The following is a 21,012-nucleotide window of genomic DNA, read 5'->3' on the forward strand; positions in this document are numbered from 1 at the left end:
CGAACATTCAGACGAATTATCGCGCCCCGAGTGACCCACTAAATTGATAAACCTTATTCCCACAGCAAATGTCTGGGACTTTTTGGAACAGGAGATAAAATGTATTAGTCAACACTGCCGGAATTTGGTAATTCTATGCGATCAGATCTTCAAAGAGCGGCTTGATGGATACTGTGGTCTCTCTTACCCTCTGACTAGCAGCCGTTGTGAAGTTCAGAGAGCTATAATATTTTGTCCTGTGCGCTTTGTACGGAAGTGTGAAATTCTTCTGAATGACGGTCAGGTACTGGGTCAGGTATTGTCAGGGGTCGGAGATACAACATAAATGTTTTGTACAATATGGGCAAAAATCCTTTGCAAATACGCATTTTTGTTCAACTTGTTCTGCAGGAAAAGAGACCTTATTGACATTGCAGATTATTTTTCTTAACAGCATTAGCCAATCAGATAATTTATTAAGTAAAGCTGGCACCACACTTGAGTCATTACAGAAATACAAAGAGACCCGTAGACTCACAAACACTAAACAATCTTGAGTACTGCGATCCTGCTCTCCAAGGACTTTGTTATGAGAGCTCACGTCGGCTGAAACTGACGATGAATGCTTGTTTATGATACATACGTGATGTACGCTGTTTCGACAATACCACTCCGGTCTACGAACAATTATCATGGCTATGGACCGAAAAGCCTAGAAATGATCACACCTTGTGTTTACCGTGTCGCCTCTTCAATCATTGCACTCCTTCCAATTTATCTCCTATCCTTACTCTACCACCTGAATAACATGGTGCAAATACCCGTTCTCAACACAGTAAAATTCTACCTGCACCACTAATCAACACTGACATGGTCTCTAAATCCTTTCAGATATCAAAAGACAGCTAATGGCCCACCTAGTATTCCTGCAGCTTGAGGGCTTTCAAAGAAAATGAAGTGGTGTAGTGGTGGCCCTCAGCTACGTACCCTCCGATTGATCGTTGAAATATTGAAGTTTTGGCTGGTTTCGTTGTCTAGGGACTGGGATACGTAATTGCCGCACTACAGGCCAAATACTCCTGAGTCTACAGTATACGATAAGAATAGAACATATGAATCGAATGGTGGAAGGTTTCTTTCACTCGGCATTTGCGAATTATGAAAGTAACAACAACTCCTGGAAATGGAAAAATGAACACATTGACACCGGTGTGTCAGACCCACCATACTTGCTCCGGACACTGCTAGAGGGCTGTACAAGCAATGATCACACGCACGGCACAGCGGACACACCAGGAACCGCGGTGTTGGCCGTCGAATGGCGATAGCTGCGCAGCATTTGTGCACCGCCGCCGTCAGTGTCAGTCAGTTTGCCGTGGCATACGGAGCTCCATCTCAGTCTTTAACACTGGTAGCATGCCGCGACAGCGTGGACATGCACCGTATGTGCAGTTGACGGACTTTGAGCGAGGGCGTATAGTGGGCATGCGGGAGGCCGGGTGGACGTACCGCCGAATTGCTCAACACGTGGGGCGTGAGGTCTCCACAGTACATCGATGTTGTCGCCAGTGGTCGGCGGAAGGTGCACGTGCCCGTCGACCTGGGACCGGACCGCAGCGACGCACGGATGCACGCCAAGACCGTAGGATCCTACGCAGTGCCGTAGGGGACCGCACCGCCACTTCCCAGCAAATTAGGGACACTGTTGCTCCTGGGGTATCGGCGAGGACCATTCGCAACCGTCTCCATGAAGCTGGGCTACGGTCCCGCACACCATTAGGCCGTCTTCCGCTCACGCCCCAACATCGTGCAGCCCGCCTCCAGTGGTGTCGCGACAGGCGTGAATGGAGGGACGAATGGAGACGTGTCGTCTTCAGTGATGAGAGTCGCTTCTGCCTTGGTGCCAATGATGGTCGTATGCGTGTTTGGCGCCGTGCAGGTGAGCGCCACAATCAGGACTGCATACGACCGAGGCACACAGGGCCAACACCCGGCATCATGGTGTGAGGATCGAAATCCTACACTGGCCGTACACCTCTGGTGATCGTCGAGGGGACACTGAATAGTGCACGGTACATCCAAACCGTCATCGAAACCATCGTTCTACCATTCCTAGACCGGCAAGGGAACTTGCTGTTCCAACAGGACAATGCACGTCCGCATGTATCCCGTGCCACCCAACGTGCTCTAGAAGGTGTAAGTCAACTACCCTGGCCAGCAAGATCTCCGGATCTGTCCCCCATTGAGCAAGTTTGGGACTGGATGAAGCGTCGTCTCACGCGGTCTGCACGTCCAGCACGAACGCTGATCCAACTGAGGCGCCAGGTGGAAATGGTATGGCAAGCCGTTCCACAGGACTACATCCAGCATCTCTACGATCGTCTCCATGGGAGAATAGCAGCCTGCATTGCTGCGAATGGTGGATATACACTGTACTAGTGCCGACATTGTGCATGCTCTGTTGCCTGTGTCTATGTGCCTGTGGTTCTGTCAGTGTGATCATGTGATGTATCTGACCCCAGGAATGTGTCAATAAAGTTTCCCCTTCCTGGGACAATGAATTCACGGTGTTCTTATTTCAATTTCCAGGAGTGTAAAAATCTATAAACGACAGATTGCAATTAAATAAAATCTGCAGTTACTATCTTAACGACTTTGAATTATGAGTACGATAGTAGAAGTGCTTTTGAGAGTGTGGCATATTTCAGCAAAACACTTATTGATTTATATGGTCCAGCAATTAAATAAAATGTAAGTTGAATAACAGGGAAACAATAGATTCCTACAGCACATGATCAGTCATGAACAACAACATAGCTCGCGAAATATACACTTCTAAACGCACACTACGTCTTCACTGTAGAACCCACGGAAATCTCACAAACGCACAAGTCAGCACTACGAAATATTTCTATCTTCCGTGATCACACGTAAACCGCTCCACACTCTCCAAGTCCCTCTCGCGACTGTGCGTCCGTCGCGCCGTAGCGCCCAGCACTTCTGGTGTCATGTGCGACTGTCCCTCGCGCCGTACTCTCCCGAACTCCCTTGTCCTCTCTTGAAAGAATGCTCTTCTCCCGCTTCTATTCAGTCTCCCCATTCACGAGCGCTGTGGTTGGCTAGAGCGCTCGCGCCATGTCGTCAAGCTAACGCACCCACAAACATATTTAAGCACATACGAAATACTGAATCTACATTTAAATACTTGAAATTAAATAAATATTCCTACGGCTGGACCATAAACACGCTCTAACACACATTATTAAATATATAAACAATTAAATAAACATACATCGAAAGAGAAGCAAAAGGAAGGGCAGGAGCCTAATGTCTCTGTGCTTTCTAAAACATAGTAAATATTTAACCAATTTCTTCACGATTAGTTTACATCGGATATAAACAAAGACATAGATGAATAAATATATTTACAAGCATGCTGCTACCGTTTTTTCGTGTAACTGTGGAGTACTTATGGCCTGACGCGATAGATAGTAATCTGACACTTTGGCCTCCAATAACGCACGTACTATTTAAGTTACATGCCTGTAATTCATACCAATTTAGGTTTACACTAATAGCTTTCTAAAGACATGGCGATCGACAATATCGGATGAAGCGGTTATATTTTGGAATATCGTTGGTGGGCGTTACTTGTATAATTTACCGTCGGATACTAAACTTTAAACTAATAAAGGTATTGAAAATCTGATTACACCATCAGAATCGTCGTGCAAATAATAGTAATGTACATGTTTCTTTTTTAAGTTTCATGATTAATCTGGCTACTATTAATTTCTATTAGATCTACCATTAAGGTTTCACAAAGGGCGCCATCTTTGGCACTCCCGGCATAGACATCTCCTTCATCGATACAAAGCACCGTCCTCGTCACAGCGGAATTGGCAGACACGTGGCTGGGCCATGCTCTGGGGCTACTGTTTTAGTCCGGCTAACGTCGGGCACCGCGTGGTGCGCCTGCCGAACGGTCCTCGCCCGCCCAACGGCCCGTGCAGCCACTACTTCCTCAGAACTTAGAATATTTTCAGGGTGCCACGACTCGCCCATTACCTCAGAAGCTCATTCTCATCAACACTCCATCCCCCACCACTATTTCCTCCACTTGTCTACAGAGTTTTCTATTGAAATTATCTTCTTTTCTAGCAGCCACTGTCACTTTCGCGTCAAACTCTGGTCTTTCATTATACCTTCCACTTCTTATAATACCAAATGAGGCTTCAAAAGCGGCAAACTAATCAATATCTTTCTTAATACTTCCACTATTTTATTGTTATTATTCTTGTAACTGGTGTGTGTTGTTACTAGTCAGATGTAAGAGAAGACCTTATGGTCCTAATCCGGCCAGGCTACATAGGCAGTAAATAAATAAAGCAAAGAAATAAACGATGGCCAAAAAAATTAAAAATAAATTATAATTTACCTTTCTTACGAGTAGGAGACTTCCTTCGTTTGTAAACCATTCCAGAATGCCTTAGCTCTCGTTCTACTGTGAACTAGCTGACACAAGGTATCCCAGGAGAAAAGGTCAATATTCAGGAGTACGACGGGAACGATCATCCGAAGCAAAAATGTGCAGTAAACATGGGCTCTAAAACGCATACCTCAAATGTTATTAGCACTTCTTCATCTTCTATACCCTTAGAAAAACAATTCTGCTATACGCTTCTTACTTTCCATATTTAGTGGGGAGGTAGTACCGACCAAGCTTTCAGCAAAAGGGACTTGTTTCACATTATCGAAGGTGATGATGTGCTCATGGCTCTTAAGGTATGCGTTTTAGATCACTTGTTTTCTAAGCCATTTGCTACGGATGATCGTTTGTGTCATATAACTCCACATTGACCATTCCTCATGGGACACTGTCTACAATGTCTCTGCAGTGCTTTCGCACTTAAGCCCTTCTATATCTCCTCGTTATTCCCCCCTCCCTCTGGCTTGGTTTTTCGAGGCTTAATATTCCCCTGTTCGCCACATCCTTACTTCTTATCACCCCATGTTTTCTCACTCACCATCTGTTGCACACACGAAAGGTTGATGAGCACAGCGTCCCCCACATGTGCGTGTGCGGCAGGTGCACTCGTTCCTGATCACGAACCTGGCGATCGGCGACCTGTTCATGGGGTCGTACCTGCTGATCATCGCGGCGGCCGACGCACACTACCGGGGCGTGTACTCGGTGCACGACCGCGACTGGCGCTCCAGCGCCCTCTGCAGCCTCGCCGGCTTCATCTCCACCTTCTCCAGCGAGTTTTCCGTCTACACGCTCACAGGTCAGCCACGCTCCCTTTGCACAGTTACCAGACTATCAATTACTGCTCCTGAAGCACTAATCCAAGCAGGCGCTTTCTGTTATGCTCCATCCCTTTGTATTTGGTCTTTGGGCTACTTAAAACATGTCCACAACATTACTAATTCAGTAAACAAGCCAACCCCGATGTTCGCCGGTTTACATTTAGAACAGCAGCTACATCTGGAGCACTATATTTACACTTGATGGGCAATCACTGAGATCCCAGACGATGGCAAGAAATGTCATATCGTAGTTAGAATGTATTTGGATTTAATAGCTGGCCAGGTACAAGTAGGACACCCGCTTTGAAGGTTCCGTACAAATTAGACTATGTATGTAGACAGAGCATCCATTTTTTTCAGGAATAGAGAATCTCCAAGACTTTGTTGCCTCTTATCGACAATGATACTCGTAAGATATCGGTCCCAGGCTCTACAAGACATTCGAGAATATTTTCGTTTCAAGTTTGTAACCGGATAAAAAATGACTATCTATATAATTTTCTGATATTTTCTGATATTGTTTTTACTTGGGAAAGCTCACTTCGTGCAAAATTTCACGATTGTACGACAACTGAAACTATCATACGGGTTTTAATGAGTGCGGGTGTGAGTGTCAAAGATGTGAAATAAATGACCGTTATCTTTTCATTTCATTGACGTAGAAGCTTAACCACTGTACACCACCACTTTACTCCACACTTCAGCATGTGGCATGAATTTTAAAATGATATATGTAACCGTTTATGGTAAAGAAAGGGTATCAACGGACGGAGGAACAGACCTAAGTCAGATAACAAACAATTTCGTGTGATATAACTACAAATTCAGTATCTTCGTGTTTTTCCTTTACTTCTACAGTGAAACCTAGCTTCGTACCGAATTTTATGGTTCTAGATCAACGTTCTAGATCAACGGAAAGTCCCTATAAATTTTATTGAGTGAATTTGCGAGTATAAAAATAAGTGACGCAAATTGCCGCATCTTTTCATTACTTTGACTTAGAAGCTTCAATTTTTTACGCTTTTTTACACTGCTAAGGGTCCGTAAACAGCGTAGCCTAAATTTCAGCTCGGTGCGTCCATCCATTCCCCTGCAGCCCTGCAACCAGGCGACTAGCACGAGTTCTTGTCAACATAAGTCATTTTAGATTACAAAAACATTTAGTTTAGTACTGATTACGTGTATTAGTATGTTTTATAAGCGACCCGTTAAAGGTTTCATTTTTCTTTGCGTAATATAGCAGAAAACGCGAAAAGGTCGTACAATCGGGTTACTGTCGTATTTTCTGCTTACGTTTTGCCGCAGCAAATCTATAGAACTTCATTTAATTGTTCTTTGCTCTATCCAGCAATTTAACTGTAGCGTACCTCCTCATTATCTCACATTTCCAGAAAGTAGTGTAAAGTTTAAGTCGTTGTTTCAGAAACATTCCACTGTTGTTTTTGTTTTCATAGTTGCGTATAGGCCAAATTTTTGGAATCCCATTTTCGTTTTTAGCTGTAATGTAACTGACTTATCCTTAATAAACTATTACGTTCATCATGAGGGAAAAGTGCTTGACTTGCCGTAGAATTGGTAGTTTGGGTCTTTGGTGTGAAGGGTGCTGTAGTTTTTTCCATGTGGGTGACTCTAGTGGCTTAGGAATAGGGGAAGTAAATGAGACTCGTCAGCGGTTTTGTAGGATATGTAGTAGAAATAGGAAGATACTAGAACCGGGGGGGCGGGGGAAGGTTGCGGCCTTCAGGCTGAGTTAGACGAGGCCAGGGGAGATCTTGACAGGTGAAGGAGTGAGAAGGGTAAAGAGAGGTGGGAAATGGCAACAGGCAACAGGAGTAACAGGGTCAACTGGCAGACAAAATAGCAGGAAAGGTAAAGGGGGGAGGCACTGTCAAGAGTGATAAGATACTAGTGGTATTAGGGCTCAGAAAAGAGTCTATTTTAGTAGTTTTAAGATAGATTAGGATTGAGACAAACCTTCAGTTTGAGAAAGAAAGGGATTTCCTCTGCCTCGTGATGACTGGGTGTTGTGTGATGTCCTTAGGTTACTTAGATGTTAAGTCCCATAGTGCTCAGTGCCATTTGAACCATTTTTTGAGAAAGAAACAAAAAAACATAATTGTAACTTATTACATCAGCATAAACAGCTTTTGCCTAACAATTTTCAACCATCAGCAGAAATTTCAAATCTACCCAGTTTTAACTCATTCAAAGCGAAATCTCAGCTATCATTATAACATTAAAGTATTCGAGGACTGGCAAATAAAATTAATGAATTAATTATCTGCATAGACGATTAGAGTCCTCAGACGCAGCTGACATAATCTGCCTCTCTGAACATCATGTGACCACTGGTATAGGACTTTTAAGCGTTACAGGGTTTAGTTTAGCATCTCACTTTTGTAGAGCAGAAATGGAGAAAGGAGGAGTTGCCACATTCATCAGGAACTGTCATAAACTTAAGAACGTAGACATTCATAAATTTTGCCTAGAACAGCCTATGGAAGCATTTGCAACAGAAGTAGAATTTCACAATAATCCTTCATAATATTAAGTGCATATGGAGCTTCTGCAGGTAACTTAAATCTGTTCATAAATCACCTTGAAGCTGTACTGGTCCATTTAACAACCAAAAACAAAGAAACAGTGGTTGCTGGTGACTTCAATGTAGGTTTCCTTAAAGACTCTCCCAATAAGAACTTATTTGAGTTAGTAACACTATCATTCAACTTAATTCCCACTATAAAGTTCCCCACTAGGGTAGCCAATTGCTTACAAACAGCCATTGATAATATCTTTATTGAAAAGTCCAACAAACAATATTATATTCCAAAACACATAGTCTATGGCCTCTCAGACCATGACATGCAGTACCTTCTGTTAAATGTTAACACAGAACAGCATATAAAATGTGGTAAATCTAAGCTCAAGAGGGTAATCAATAATCAATAAGCAAAAAATTGATTGTCTTAGGACACTCTTCAGAGACATTCACTGGCATGATGTTTACAGTACTCATGGCATGAATGAAAAATATAAAGAGCTTACCTTATTAGAACACTGTTTTCGCCCCAAGCTAACCAAGGTTTGAGCAAAGTCTACAAAGAAGCCATGGATTACTGAAGGAATAGAGGTATCTTGTAAAACAAAAAGAAAACTGTATCTGCCATTCTGAAATAATTCTGATGTTGATTGTATAGCACATTACAGGAAATACTGAAAAATATTTTAGACAAGAAAGACATCAAAGCAAATATATTGCAAGGAAAATATAGTCATATGAGATAACAAAATAGAGACATGGGACATAGCAAAGGAGGAGACTGGTAGAACCAGACATGAAGAGGGACAAATAACATTAAGAGTAAATGATACATTGGTGACAGATGTGTATAGTGTTGCAGAAGTTTTTAACAAACATTTTATAACTCTTCCTGAAAAGATGGGGTTGTCAGGTTCTGTAGATGCTGCTATGGAATACCTCAGACCAAACATTTGTAGTAACATCCATAATATGAGTTTGACCTTCACTATACCAGCAGAAGTAATGACCATCATAAAATCTTTAAAATCAGAAACATCTAGTGGGTATGATGATATATCAACAAAGTTAATTAATGAATGTGATTTTGAGTTAAGTAACATATTAAGCTATCTGTGTAACCAGTCGTTTATCACTGGAATATCTGCTAAATGGTTGAAATATGATGAAGTTAAGCTACTGTTTAAGTAGGGAGTTAAAGAAATAGCATCAATCAAGAATACTACATACAAGAAGAAGGTTTACCCGTTGGTTCACTTGTCTCAGGAACATTAGGCAACGTTTTTCATGAATCACACAGGAAAACTAAAATTTGAGGAGATAATAACAAAGAGTGGGTTTACCTATCAATGTTTGAAGACATAATAACAAAGAAAAGTCACATCATCATCTACTGTTACAGATACTTGGATGACATAATATACATGGTAGATGAACATAAAAATAGAATACATCAACTACACATAGACATCAATATTGTACACGAAAACATAAAGTTCACAGTAGAAGAAGAACAAGAAAACACTCTCAACTTTTTAGACAGAACCATAAGAAAAGACAATAACAAACACACATTCGACATATACAATAAACTCAAAAGTGACATTATCTTAAATGAAACTTGAAACCACCCACAGAGCCACAAGCAAGCACCAATAAAATACATTTAAAACAGGCTGCACAGGATCCCCTAAACACATCTAATTACCAGAAGGAGTTAGCCGTTATAAAACAAATAGCGTTAAAAATGGACACAAAGAAATAATGGTAGACATACCAAACAAAAACATAAAAGGTCAAATATGGGAGAAAACTAGCCAGACCACACTAATTAGTACAACTTGTACTACAACAAAAAAATTGGCATACAGTGACCTATCACAACAAACGCACCCATAAAATACGAAACATATTAAAAAAATCAAGGGATAAGCACTGCTTACAAAACAAACAATTCCACACAAAAGCACATCCCAAAACTAACATCAAAAGTAGACAGATACCAACAATGTGGAATCTATCAGATCAGTTGCGGAGATTGTGAGAAGATATACATTGGAATGACTGGCAGGACATTTGACACCAGATATAAAGAACACATCAAACCATTCAAATATGCACAAGTCATTCAACATTTGTGGGTCATCTAAAAGAAGAACACCATAGATAAAGCAATATTGAAAACAATATGAATATCATAAAAATCACTAAAAACAGACACCTCCCTCCTTTCCAAGAAAATTGAAAACAATATGAATATCATAAAAATCACTAAAAACAGACACCTCCCTCCTTTCCAAGAAAATTTCCACAGACAAAATGCATTAACTCAAAATAAACAGTTACTCAATGACCAGATAAATATTGGAAAATATATAGAATAATTGATGAAATCACATGAAAAAGAAAACAGCCTTTTCCTTCCTTCACAACCCTCTCAAAACTCCCTCCTCCCTCGCATTTCATTTCACCTCTCGCTCCTCACCTTCTCCTCTAACCCACACTCCAGCACACTGTTATGTACTTATGTCCACACATCTTGGTTTCTTCTCCCAAAATAAATAAATAAAAATAAATCTCTACCATCATTCCTCCTCTACTCTCATATAGTATCTAAATATGCACAAACATACTTAAGTAGAATGATACACATGCAATAATCTAATTTAAAAAATTATATTTATAGGTCAAAGACAAAGTAGTGGGAAGATTATTTTGGCAACACTACAAAACACAAACATCGACATATACTTGAAGTACTAAAACAAAGAGAATACAGTGGTGTGCATAAAACTGTGTTGTGAGAAATGCATAGTGCTGTAGAACATATAAAAAGTAGACGAAAATTATCAGCTTCTAAAACACACAAATAACGATGTGCTAGCAGACGGTATTTCCGGATGTAAGCGAGAAAGCAGCCGAAAAATCACCGTAAGTGAAAATGAAAATCTAAATAAACTTAATTGCAGACCTCTGATGATGCTTTACCTGAATAAAGCGAAACGCGTCTGGTGAAAATATCAAAAAATTTTGTAGTTTCAAAGACGCATCAAAAATACCCTCATGAAGAGTAAAAGACATTCACGTGGAAGTCCACAGGCAGTTGATATTAGGGGAAGATGCAGAGATTGTTTCAAAGAGCAATTACTTGTGATGAAACTTGGCTACTTTGGTTTTATCCTTATGGCAAACACCAAAGCCCCTTGCCCTAAAATCTATAACTGCTGGCTTTTCGGGAAACTTACGGCTATTTCAGTTTGTATATTCATCGAATGCTTTATCAGCATTATCTACATACATACGCACTAGTAACTGACGATAGAACACGGATGCTCTGTAAAATTTGCAATTCCATATCTCGCGCAGAAGATCATATATTCATAGAACAGGTTGGATGCTTCCCCACGATAATACACGGCCGCATATTGCAAATGTTTTAACCGACTATGTTCTAAAAATTAACTTGTAGTGCACTCCCCACTCTCCCTATAGTTAGGATTTGACCCCATGAGACATTTTTCTATTCCATTACATGATAAATATTTCCGTGGCAGACATTTTCCATCAACAGAAGGAGTAGTGAAGACTGTAGAGGCGATTCTGTAGGACGTTTCATTAAATGTATTTCGCCATGTCTTTGCAGAGTGACGAAGACGCTAGGCTGAGTGCATCGCATCCGAAGGAGACTGTTTAGAGAATGGCCATCATAATTATAAGAATCAGTAAGGGAATGCTGTTAACAATAAATTATGATCATTCGTTAACGAACAACACTCGTAGTGTACATTTCTACAATTACTTCTTTTCCAAGACAACAAAATCAAATAACACAATATTGTGAATGAGCCTTAATGCGTTTTGAAGATTACAACTAAACTTGTGTACTAGTAGTAATTTTAGAGATACTTGCATTTATTGGTTCTATATGTTAAATGTAACTTCGTTCTCATTACTTTACCAATAATGTATTCAAAACAAACCTTTTCTAGTGTGTCGACATATCGTAAATAATAAGCGACACTGGTATGTCACATACAAGAAAGGAGAGCACCATACACGCATTCGTGAACAGTTAGTACTTTCCTAGCTTATCCCCTACAGCTCGTGTTCCAAAATGTGTCAATGTATTATATTTTTCAGAAGACATCTCCCTGATGCATTCGACATCAAAATTGTCAAATTTAACGTTATATAGATGTTCCCAACGATAGTCGTTTTTCCAAAAGATCATTCACCATTAGAACACGGACTTGAGTGAACTGTTTTGTACTCTATGCGCTGATAGCGTACAGTGGACTCCACTGTAAAAAATTACACGTAGGTAATTTAATATAATTTTTGCGTACCGTTGTATTAAAATTGGATCTAACGTCCCACATATTTGCACGCCAATGGCAGCATGTTCAAATCTTGGAGTCCTGAAGACAATAAATACTTCGATACTCGAAGCAGTTTGTCATTTATTAGTCCACTCATGTTTCTGTCTCATTGCGGGATTGTATTTTTCGAATATTCCTAAATACAGTCCTGCAAATTCGCAGCAAAACAGCGCGGAATTTTCGACGTCAGTGTCATAACCACTTGACCTCACATATTTATTTACGCTGTATTTCATCGTTTGCAGGTTAGTTATTTTCACATAGGGTGCTTCTAACACTGTTTTTCTACCGTAGAGCAACAACACACCAAAAATACTTCGCCACAGTGGAATAATAAAAATCGAAAACGGACGATAATGTAAAGTGTATCTTGAAAATCATGTGAACAGCCGTCTGATGATGAACTTGCCAGTTCGAAACCGGTAACGGCGCTACTTACCTAAATAAATAGCAGTATTAATAGTGGCTGGTTGCTGTTTTCATCTTTGTAAGAATTAACCTACATTAACCCTAGAAACTATCGCTGAAGAATTTTCCAGTGCGTTGGACCGCAGATGATATCCGTGGTGTCACTCTTATGCCATTGTGGTGTTCCAAGGAAGAAGTTAATGACAGTCTTCCTGGTTCAGGACGCCAGAAAATTGAAGACTGATGTCTGGACCATTGCACTGGAGTGGCATAGGAGTCTTCGCTGGTAGCAGTGCGAGTTCAGCACAAATTAAAACGAATTTAGTCATCAGAGGGGGGACCGTCGAGGAGTGGGATTCTACGAAGGTAGTAACTAGCCACGTATACCCACACGTTAGTGTTCAACCCGCCTTGGATTGTCTCAAGCAGTTCGCTGCTGTAGGGATCAATGGCACAGTGATGTATTTAATGAACAGAGCAGATTCTGCCTAGCAGTCAGTGATCGACATTTCGGAGTCCAGCACCAACTTTCGGAGTGTACCAGTTGCGCACGGACGACCATCTGTAGGTATCATATTGCAACTAGCCTAATCTGCTATTGCTAGTGGTCTGGAATTCGTTCAGGGAACAGTGAATAGTGCAGGATACATTCAGAATATCATCCACTCTATTCTGAGCCACTTCCTATTACCTCAAGATGATTCAAGCCAACGCCCATGAATTTATTCCTTGCATTACCCGACGAACTCTGCAAGATGGTCGTAAGCTGCTATGGTTAGCACAATCAGCAGACAACCCTTCCGTTTATTATGTATGGGACATGATGGAAAGATATGTTCTTTCGGACTTCACTAATGCCTAACTTTCCTTAAGGAATTCCACCAGATGGAAGTAGGATGAAACTCTGAGCTTAAATCCTATAGTTCTATTATTACCTGAGTACAACTCAGCACGACTGCACATGGAATCAATGGGGAATTACAGAATACTCCTGCATAAGAGGTTACGAAAATTAATTTCATTATTTTCTTAGCGACTATCTTGCAGGAAGTTTCCGCAAGATAGACAAATTCAAGAGCAGAGTCTTCTGCGGTATTCAGTCACCGTAACACAGTACTTCATTTTTTGTCTTGAAAGACCTTTACGTTTCCACGATAAATATGGACTGAAAATGTTCCATGAAAACTTTTGAGGTCATATCTGTTTGTTCTTTAACCTTTGTACACAGAATGAAATAAGAAAAAATTTCGTTTAGTGAATTACTTGTAACTTTATTTTTTAAAGTTTTTTTGTAGCTAAGAGTCAGAAAGAGATCCATCACACTATAGGCAAAAACCAATGATTTTTGATTTTTCGGCATTTTTGTTAATACTAGAGGTTGTCACTTGTTTCATACGCTTTGAAGCAGGCAATTAGACCTTGAAGTTCTTACACCTGTGAAGAGGATGATAGGAAGTGTTAGATTAGTATGAAATCATCTCTCCATCGCTTTGCTGGCCACACGCTGATCAGCCAGAATATAATGGTCATCGCCCTGCTATTGATATGAACCCTTCCAGGTGATAAAGGTATCACCTGGTGAGGAATGGCTGCTAGTCAGACACACGCATGCAATATCAGCAAGCGTGCTGTGCGTGTGTAGAATGGGGAAGGCGCGCGATCTGCCTGAGTTTGACCGAGGGTAGACGGTGATGGCGTGGAGTCTCGGCACGAGCATTTCGGAAACTTCACGACTTGTCGGGTGATCGAGAGGTACTGTGGAGTGTGTCTTCAACACGTGGCGAAACCAACGTGAAACCGTGTCCAACCGTCGTGGCGTTGGGCGGCCACCCCTCATTACAGATGTCGGACATCGTAGTCTGAGAAGACGGTTAAAACAGGACAGGCAGCGAACTGTGGTGGAATTAACATAAGACTTTATTCCTGGACAGAGTACAAGTGTGTCTGAAGACACAGTGCGCCGGACACTCCTAACTATGGGCTGCCGCAACCGACGACCGATGCATATGCCTATGCTATCACCACGACCTGAGCAACTACGACCGAAATGGACACTTGACCATCGTCACTGGACGCTGGTGTAGTGGCAGAGCGTTGCATGGTCTAATTAATCGCGACACCTTCCTCATCATGCGGAGGGCAGTGCGGGAATCCATCGTCTTCCAGAGGAACAGCTCCCTGACACCTTTACTTTGGGACAGAGACAAGCGGGTGGTGGCTCCACTCCCAGTCACATGGCCATCCGCTGATCCAGTGGAGCTCGCGCAAGGCAGCATGGCGGACAAGCAGTATCGTAAACTAGTTGCAGCCCGTGTACACCACTTTATGGCGACTGTGTGTTCTGACGGCACCTTGTCACAAGGCCAGGAGTGTGAAGGAGTGGTTCGAGGAACACTGGGGCGAGTTCCAATTAATGTGCTGGGCCTCAGATCCCCATTTCTGAACCCTATCGAACACATCTGACACGTGATTGAACTTGGTGTCAGACCTCATCAGCCTCCTTCCAGGAATTTTCGGGAATTAGGTGACTTGTTCGTTCAGATGAGGTGCCAACTTCCTCCATTGACCTACCAAGGTCTCATTGCTTCCACAACACGACACGTAGCAGCTGTTATTGATGCCATTGGTGGACGTACAGGCTATAAGGTGGTCGGTCATAATGTTCTGCCTGATCAGTGTACATCACGTGGATAAAACATTCTTTGGAACCATTGCTTGAAGTTTTAAATTATTTATTTTTCGAAAAAGTATAAAGTATATGTCCATAAATTGTCACGACAATACACTTAAATATCTTTTTTCCCTTACTAAATGTTCCTGTTACTGACCTAGTAGCTAAAACGTTAGGCTGGAAACAGAGTATAATCACAGCTATCCAGGTAAGAAGTGAATATTTATGTGCAACATTAGTCAAAAATGTGCATCCAATTTAATTAACTCTTATGATATGAAATGTGCAGTAATGGTGTTATTAATAACCTAACACCTCTGGAAGTAAGACGAAGTTTCGATTGAGGTCCGCCAAAACCCTGTGAAATCGTGTAGCATGAAAGAGTCTTCTTATTTTGCTTGGTCCTTTGTTCCGTACCGCTAAATCGGAGTGGTTATGAACGGTTTTGATGTGATGTGGTTAGTTTAAGGGATTGTCAGATGCCCCTCCCCCCCCCCCCCCCGCCCCCTCATATCCTCCGGAATGGAATACGTAACCAAACTGTGTGTGTGGTGTTATCGATGTGAACGTGAGCGGAACTTTTCTAAATGTTCGCGAACCGTGTAACACTGCCCGGCATGCACTTAGTGGTGCTTTAAAACACACTGTTATTTGGGCAAGTGTAACATGAGAGGGACTGAGAGCAGTTAAACGTGTTTTGGGCCTTATCGCCAAACAAGGTTTATCCACATCTTTTGTATGGAGGGAACATTTCTTGGAGTAACGTACCTCCTCATGCAGGAGCAGGAGCAATGACTTTTTCCTCAACTTAGTGGACATAATTTTTAGAGTTCCATTCCACAGTCGGTAAAAACGGAACCACTATAGGATCGCTTTGTTGTCTGTCTGTCTGCCCGAGTATTAATCACCCTATATCTCAGTAACGAGTACACATATCAACTAGTAAACATATCAAGTTGCAATCTATGTCACATATTAAGTTAATGGAAAAACTTTAAGCTTCTAAGTCAATGCAATGAAAAGACACTGCCATTCCTGACATTCGCAAACTCACTCATCAAAATGTATAGTATACTTCCCGTTGAAATTTGGCAAGAAGCAAGGCTTCATACTACAAGAAAAGGTAAAAATCCGTTAACTTTTAATTTCTGATTATATAACACGAAGAACTATGTTTTTGTCATTTTTCTCGGCCTGTCTATCTGTCCGTCTGTGAACACCCTCTTACCACGGAACAGTTTGGCACATCAGTTGCAATTTGTGCCACATACTAAGGTAAATATACTTTCGGTGTAAAATTTTTAAGCTTATTAGTCAATTGAGTCAGAAACACGGTCATTTGGGTAATTCCCGTTAACCTACAACCATGAAAGTTGGCAAGAAGCAAGCTTCCACAGTAAAACTGAAGGAAAAACTCCGAAATTGCTACTTTGTAATTATATCACACGAAAAAAATATTTTGTTGTCGTTTGTTATCCGACTTCGAACTTGAAATTAAAATATTCTAGAAACTTCTGCACAGCCTGAGAGCAATATCTCGCCAGTATCACGCTCGACAAAAGGCAAATAACATAAATATCCCCGTTTCCTCGAATGGATAAACTGTCTTTGTACATAATGAAGTGTGTACAGAAGCTTCAGTGCTCGAGTCCTATACACACCTGGGGAATTTTTCTATTTTTATGCCAAATCATATTTGAATTAATCATTTCCTCGACGATGGGTAGATTTTATACCAAGAGGACCACAGTGAAGTCTTGGTTAACCAGATTTCCTTGTTTCCAGCCCTGTGACATTTCATTGTGGGTCTTTGTAAGAGAGAGAGAGCTGATTTTGCACCTCTACCAACAGCTCTGGCTGACTGCGAAAGCATATCACAGTTGTGACAACGTCGGTAACACAAAAGCGAACTCTTCATGAGTAGGACGTATTCGGCTATCGGTTAGGCCTCAGATATTATACGTGCGGAATAAGGAGGCCACAGTGAAAATATACAATCTAAATTCATATTATAAAACTTCCTACCTCCGTCTGTATATAGATTACTTATCTCCAAATAACAATGCACGTAATAGAAGTTCTTCAATAACCTTGTACATTTTCCCCTGTACTTGTAGTTATGGGGAATGACAAGCAGTAACAAAATGTAAATTTGTATGGAACAGTGATCACGCTGGACCGTTTTCTGGTGATAATATTTCCGTTCCGGATCCGGAGGCTGGAAATGTCCAAGACCCGCATGCTGATGGCGGCGGGCTGGGCGGTTGCAGCGTTCCTGTCCGGCTTGCCGCTCTTCAGGATAGACTACTTCAGGTGAGTCCACGGCGCTGGCGGCGCATCGTGTGGGGGTAGGCGTAGTGCCACTGCGATGTGGAAAAGCTCTTGGACACCACTACTGCTTCGTTCGAGTGGTTTCGTTTTTCTTCTCAGAACTGGCCTCACACACAGGTGCACTCTTTTTGAAAAATAATTGTTATTTCTCTTTCAATCTATGTGGTGGACTGGTGGCAGATAGAACCGATCTTCAGCCAAAAGTTACAGTTATATGGAAGACGTAAAAATATAATGCATGATTTTCTTAAAAGTACTTCTGTGACAATATTTACAGCCTTGAAACGTTTTGAACGATTTTATATTATAGTTACATTATAACCACTGATTACAATGAGAAAGATGCTGTGGTTTAATGATAATGATGATAACAATTTCATAATGGAGGTAAAAAGCTAAGTATGACTATGGGGCCTCGCGGAGCCGCAGGTAGTGATGTCAGTTAAATGGTGAGAGGGAGAGAAAGGAAATTGGAATAATGGTATGAGATGGAGCGTCATATCTAGAGCTGGAGAGAATGGGGTGTGTCAGGACGGATTTCATCACTGGGGCCTGGAAGTTGGTTGAAATGCGGCAGGAGAGGATGGACAACGAGTAAAGGTGCATGGTAGGTGGGATATTGATAGAGTGGCTTAGCTGGATACTTGAACATGTCTTCAGACGCCGAAGTATTTGGTGCCTGGACAGGGCTAGGCCATCAATGCAGCCCCTGGGCTGTGTGTTGAATGGTAAGGAGGTCGAGTGTCAGTCCTAAATACTTAACAGCCTAAGGCAGACATATGGGTTGATTGTAGATGGAGAGGTGCAAATCCGGACAACGGAAACGCCAAGTGGTGCAACCGCATATGGTGAATGGGCTTTTCAGTGGATTTGCTACAATTTCTCATACGTGCCATCCATCGACCGGAAGATTCATGTGACGTTGGAGGGAACCGTGGAAGAGTAGGAGGATGTGGTGAGTAGGTGCGTATTTAGAGTCGTCAGCGTATTGCCGGAAGTGGGTGAGAAGAGGGAGGGGATTGAAGGACAGTATTTACCACACGTATCGCCAACATGGTTTCCCGAAACAGCGATCGTGTAACTCACGAGACCCAAACAATATTAGATACAGGCTATCAGTTAGATGCCATTTTCCTTGACTTCGGGAAGGCTTTCGATACAATTCCGCACTGTCGCCTGACGAACAAAGTAACAGCCAGCTGTGTGGCTGGATTGAACAGTTTTTAGCAAACAGAGCACAGCATGTTGTTCTCAATGTAGAGACGGCTACAGACGTTAAAGTAACCTCTGGCGTGCCATAGGGGACTGTTATGGGACCATTGCTTTTCACCAGATATGTAAATAACCTAGTATATAGTGTCGGAAGTTCCATCCGGCTTTTCGCGGATGATGCTGTAGTATACAGAGAAGTTGCAGCATTGGAAAATTGAAGAGAAATGCAGGAAGATCTGCATCGGATAGGCACTTGGAGCAGGTAGTGGCAAGTGACAGCATAGACAAATGTAATGTATTGCGAATACATAGAAAGAAGCATCCTTTTTTGTATGTTACATGATATCGAAACAAACACTGGTAGCAGTTACTTGTGTAAAATATATGCGAGTATGCGTACGGAACGATTTGAAGTGCAATGATCATATAAAATTAATTTTTGGTAATGCGGGTGCCAGGTTGAGATTCATTGGGAGAGTCCTTAGAAAATGTAGTCCATCAACAAAGGAGGTGGCTTAGAAAACACTCGTTCGACCTATACTTGAGTATTGCTCATCAGTGTGCGATCCGTACCAGGTCGGGTTAACAGAGGAGATAGAGAAGATCCAAAGGAGAGCGGCCCGCCGAGGCACCGCAAGCCTAATGGCGTTGTTACGATTAAAATATTTTCAGTCTTTAGCAAAGACGATGCATTTCTGACTTTTCATTTACTCTGATACGGTGGTTTTGTTAAAACTCGATCATCGTCGAAACGATATTACAACGAAATACATCGTAACTGTTTATTGGAAGATGGGCATCTTGCTAGGCCTGGTGTCGGGCTCGAATTCTGGTACACTCGTGTTTAATTATTCGTCCTTTCGCACTATTTCATATTTAAGGTGATATCTGAGATCATTTTTCGTCAATGACGGGATGGCATTATCAACAATCCAGTACCAAAGTTCTACTGGTTAGAGACGGGAAGTACAGATACCTCGCTTTTAAAGACCAGAACGGTTTCTAGTTCTCGGAATACCTAGGACTTTCCTCCTTCCGCAACGTTTTGTGGCTCTAATCCTTATCAGTTTCTCTCAGCTGCCCAAGAATTAAAAATGGGAAAGCGCGTCCTTCATACACGATTATTGAATTTTGGTAACAGCTCACGAGGTACCACACTGCGAAAGTAACAGTGGGTATGGGTAGTACGCTATAGAGTTGAAGGCTTGTAATTTTGTAATTAATTCCCTCGGGGTTGTTTATGTTGTAACCGTATCATAAACATGTTTATTATAGTTAATTTATATAATTCCCTATTTTTATCAACGTAGAGTGATGAATGCATAAATTGAAAGAGACAAAGCCGACTTAATATATTAAGCAATGTTCAAATGTTACTTAGAATACATGACATCGAAAATTAATTATTTGGGACGGAGAGCAGTTAACTCTTTGGCAACTCGAAAAATTTCTATGAAAGGTTATTATGCGAACGGAAGAAATAGTCAATAATGCAGCAACGATGCTCGACAGCAAAAGACAAAATTTTACCGTAGCATGAATCGAATAATAGAATGGAATGTTCTTATAGTTTCATGAGTTACATACCAAACAACATCAAGTTAAAAAGTGAGACATACTCGTATCCCTCATGATACAGTATGTTGAAATACAAGTTTTTGCTAATTCCGAAAGGTCACATTGCCGGCTCACAAAAAGGAAATGTTAATTGCGAAGGAAATATTCAACCAACATGTTTAAATGAAACCACTGTTAATAGTTGTCATACCCGTGTATGCCCATCACACTACGAATAACAGTCTACGAATAAAGTAATAACATGCGGGTTTACAATACTTGTTTGTGAGCAGAATGGAAGAAACTTAAGTGATTTATAACATCAGATGAAGTTAAATTCATACTGAGAGGACTCTATTAAAACGTTATTGATCTTATGCAGGACACCATCATAACGAAGAAAAGTTGAAAGAAGATTCACTCGTGAAAGATAAAATTAAGGAGAGAGACAAGCTACCTGTATTCACAGGTTAGCGTGTAAGGCCATAATTCACGAGATAGGGAGGTTACCATAAAGTGAAAAGAATATTCTCACCAAATTAATGCCCCGATACCGAAAGATGCCAGTGTGAGTACATGCTTCAAGTAGTTTGTCACAGCTGTCTATGCTTACGTAGGGCTAATTC

The 21,012-nt window shown here is 41.3% G+C and overlaps 1 protein-coding gene across 1 annotated transcript in view; it reads left to right on the forward strand.

The window, feature by feature from the left end:
• Positions 1-21,012, forward strand: part of LOC126335869 (G-protein coupled receptor GRL101-like) — a 697,223-nt gene that overhangs the window by 632,224 nt on the left and 43,987 nt on the right. Inside the window, exons 23-24 of the mRNA XM_049999341.1 lie at positions 5,069-5,267; positions 17,452-17,599. Coding sequence (XP_049855298.1) covers positions 5,069-5,267; positions 17,452-17,599 — 347 coding nt within the window. The remainder of the gene's footprint in view (positions 1-5,068; positions 5,268-17,451; positions 17,600-21,012) is intronic.

This window comes from Schistocerca gregaria, chromosome 2, assembly GCF_023897955.1.
Source record: "Schistocerca gregaria isolate iqSchGreg1 chromosome 2, iqSchGreg1.2, whole genome shotgun sequence".
Taxonomy (NCBI): Eukaryota; Metazoa; Arthropoda; class Insecta; order Orthoptera; family Acrididae; genus Schistocerca; species Schistocerca gregaria.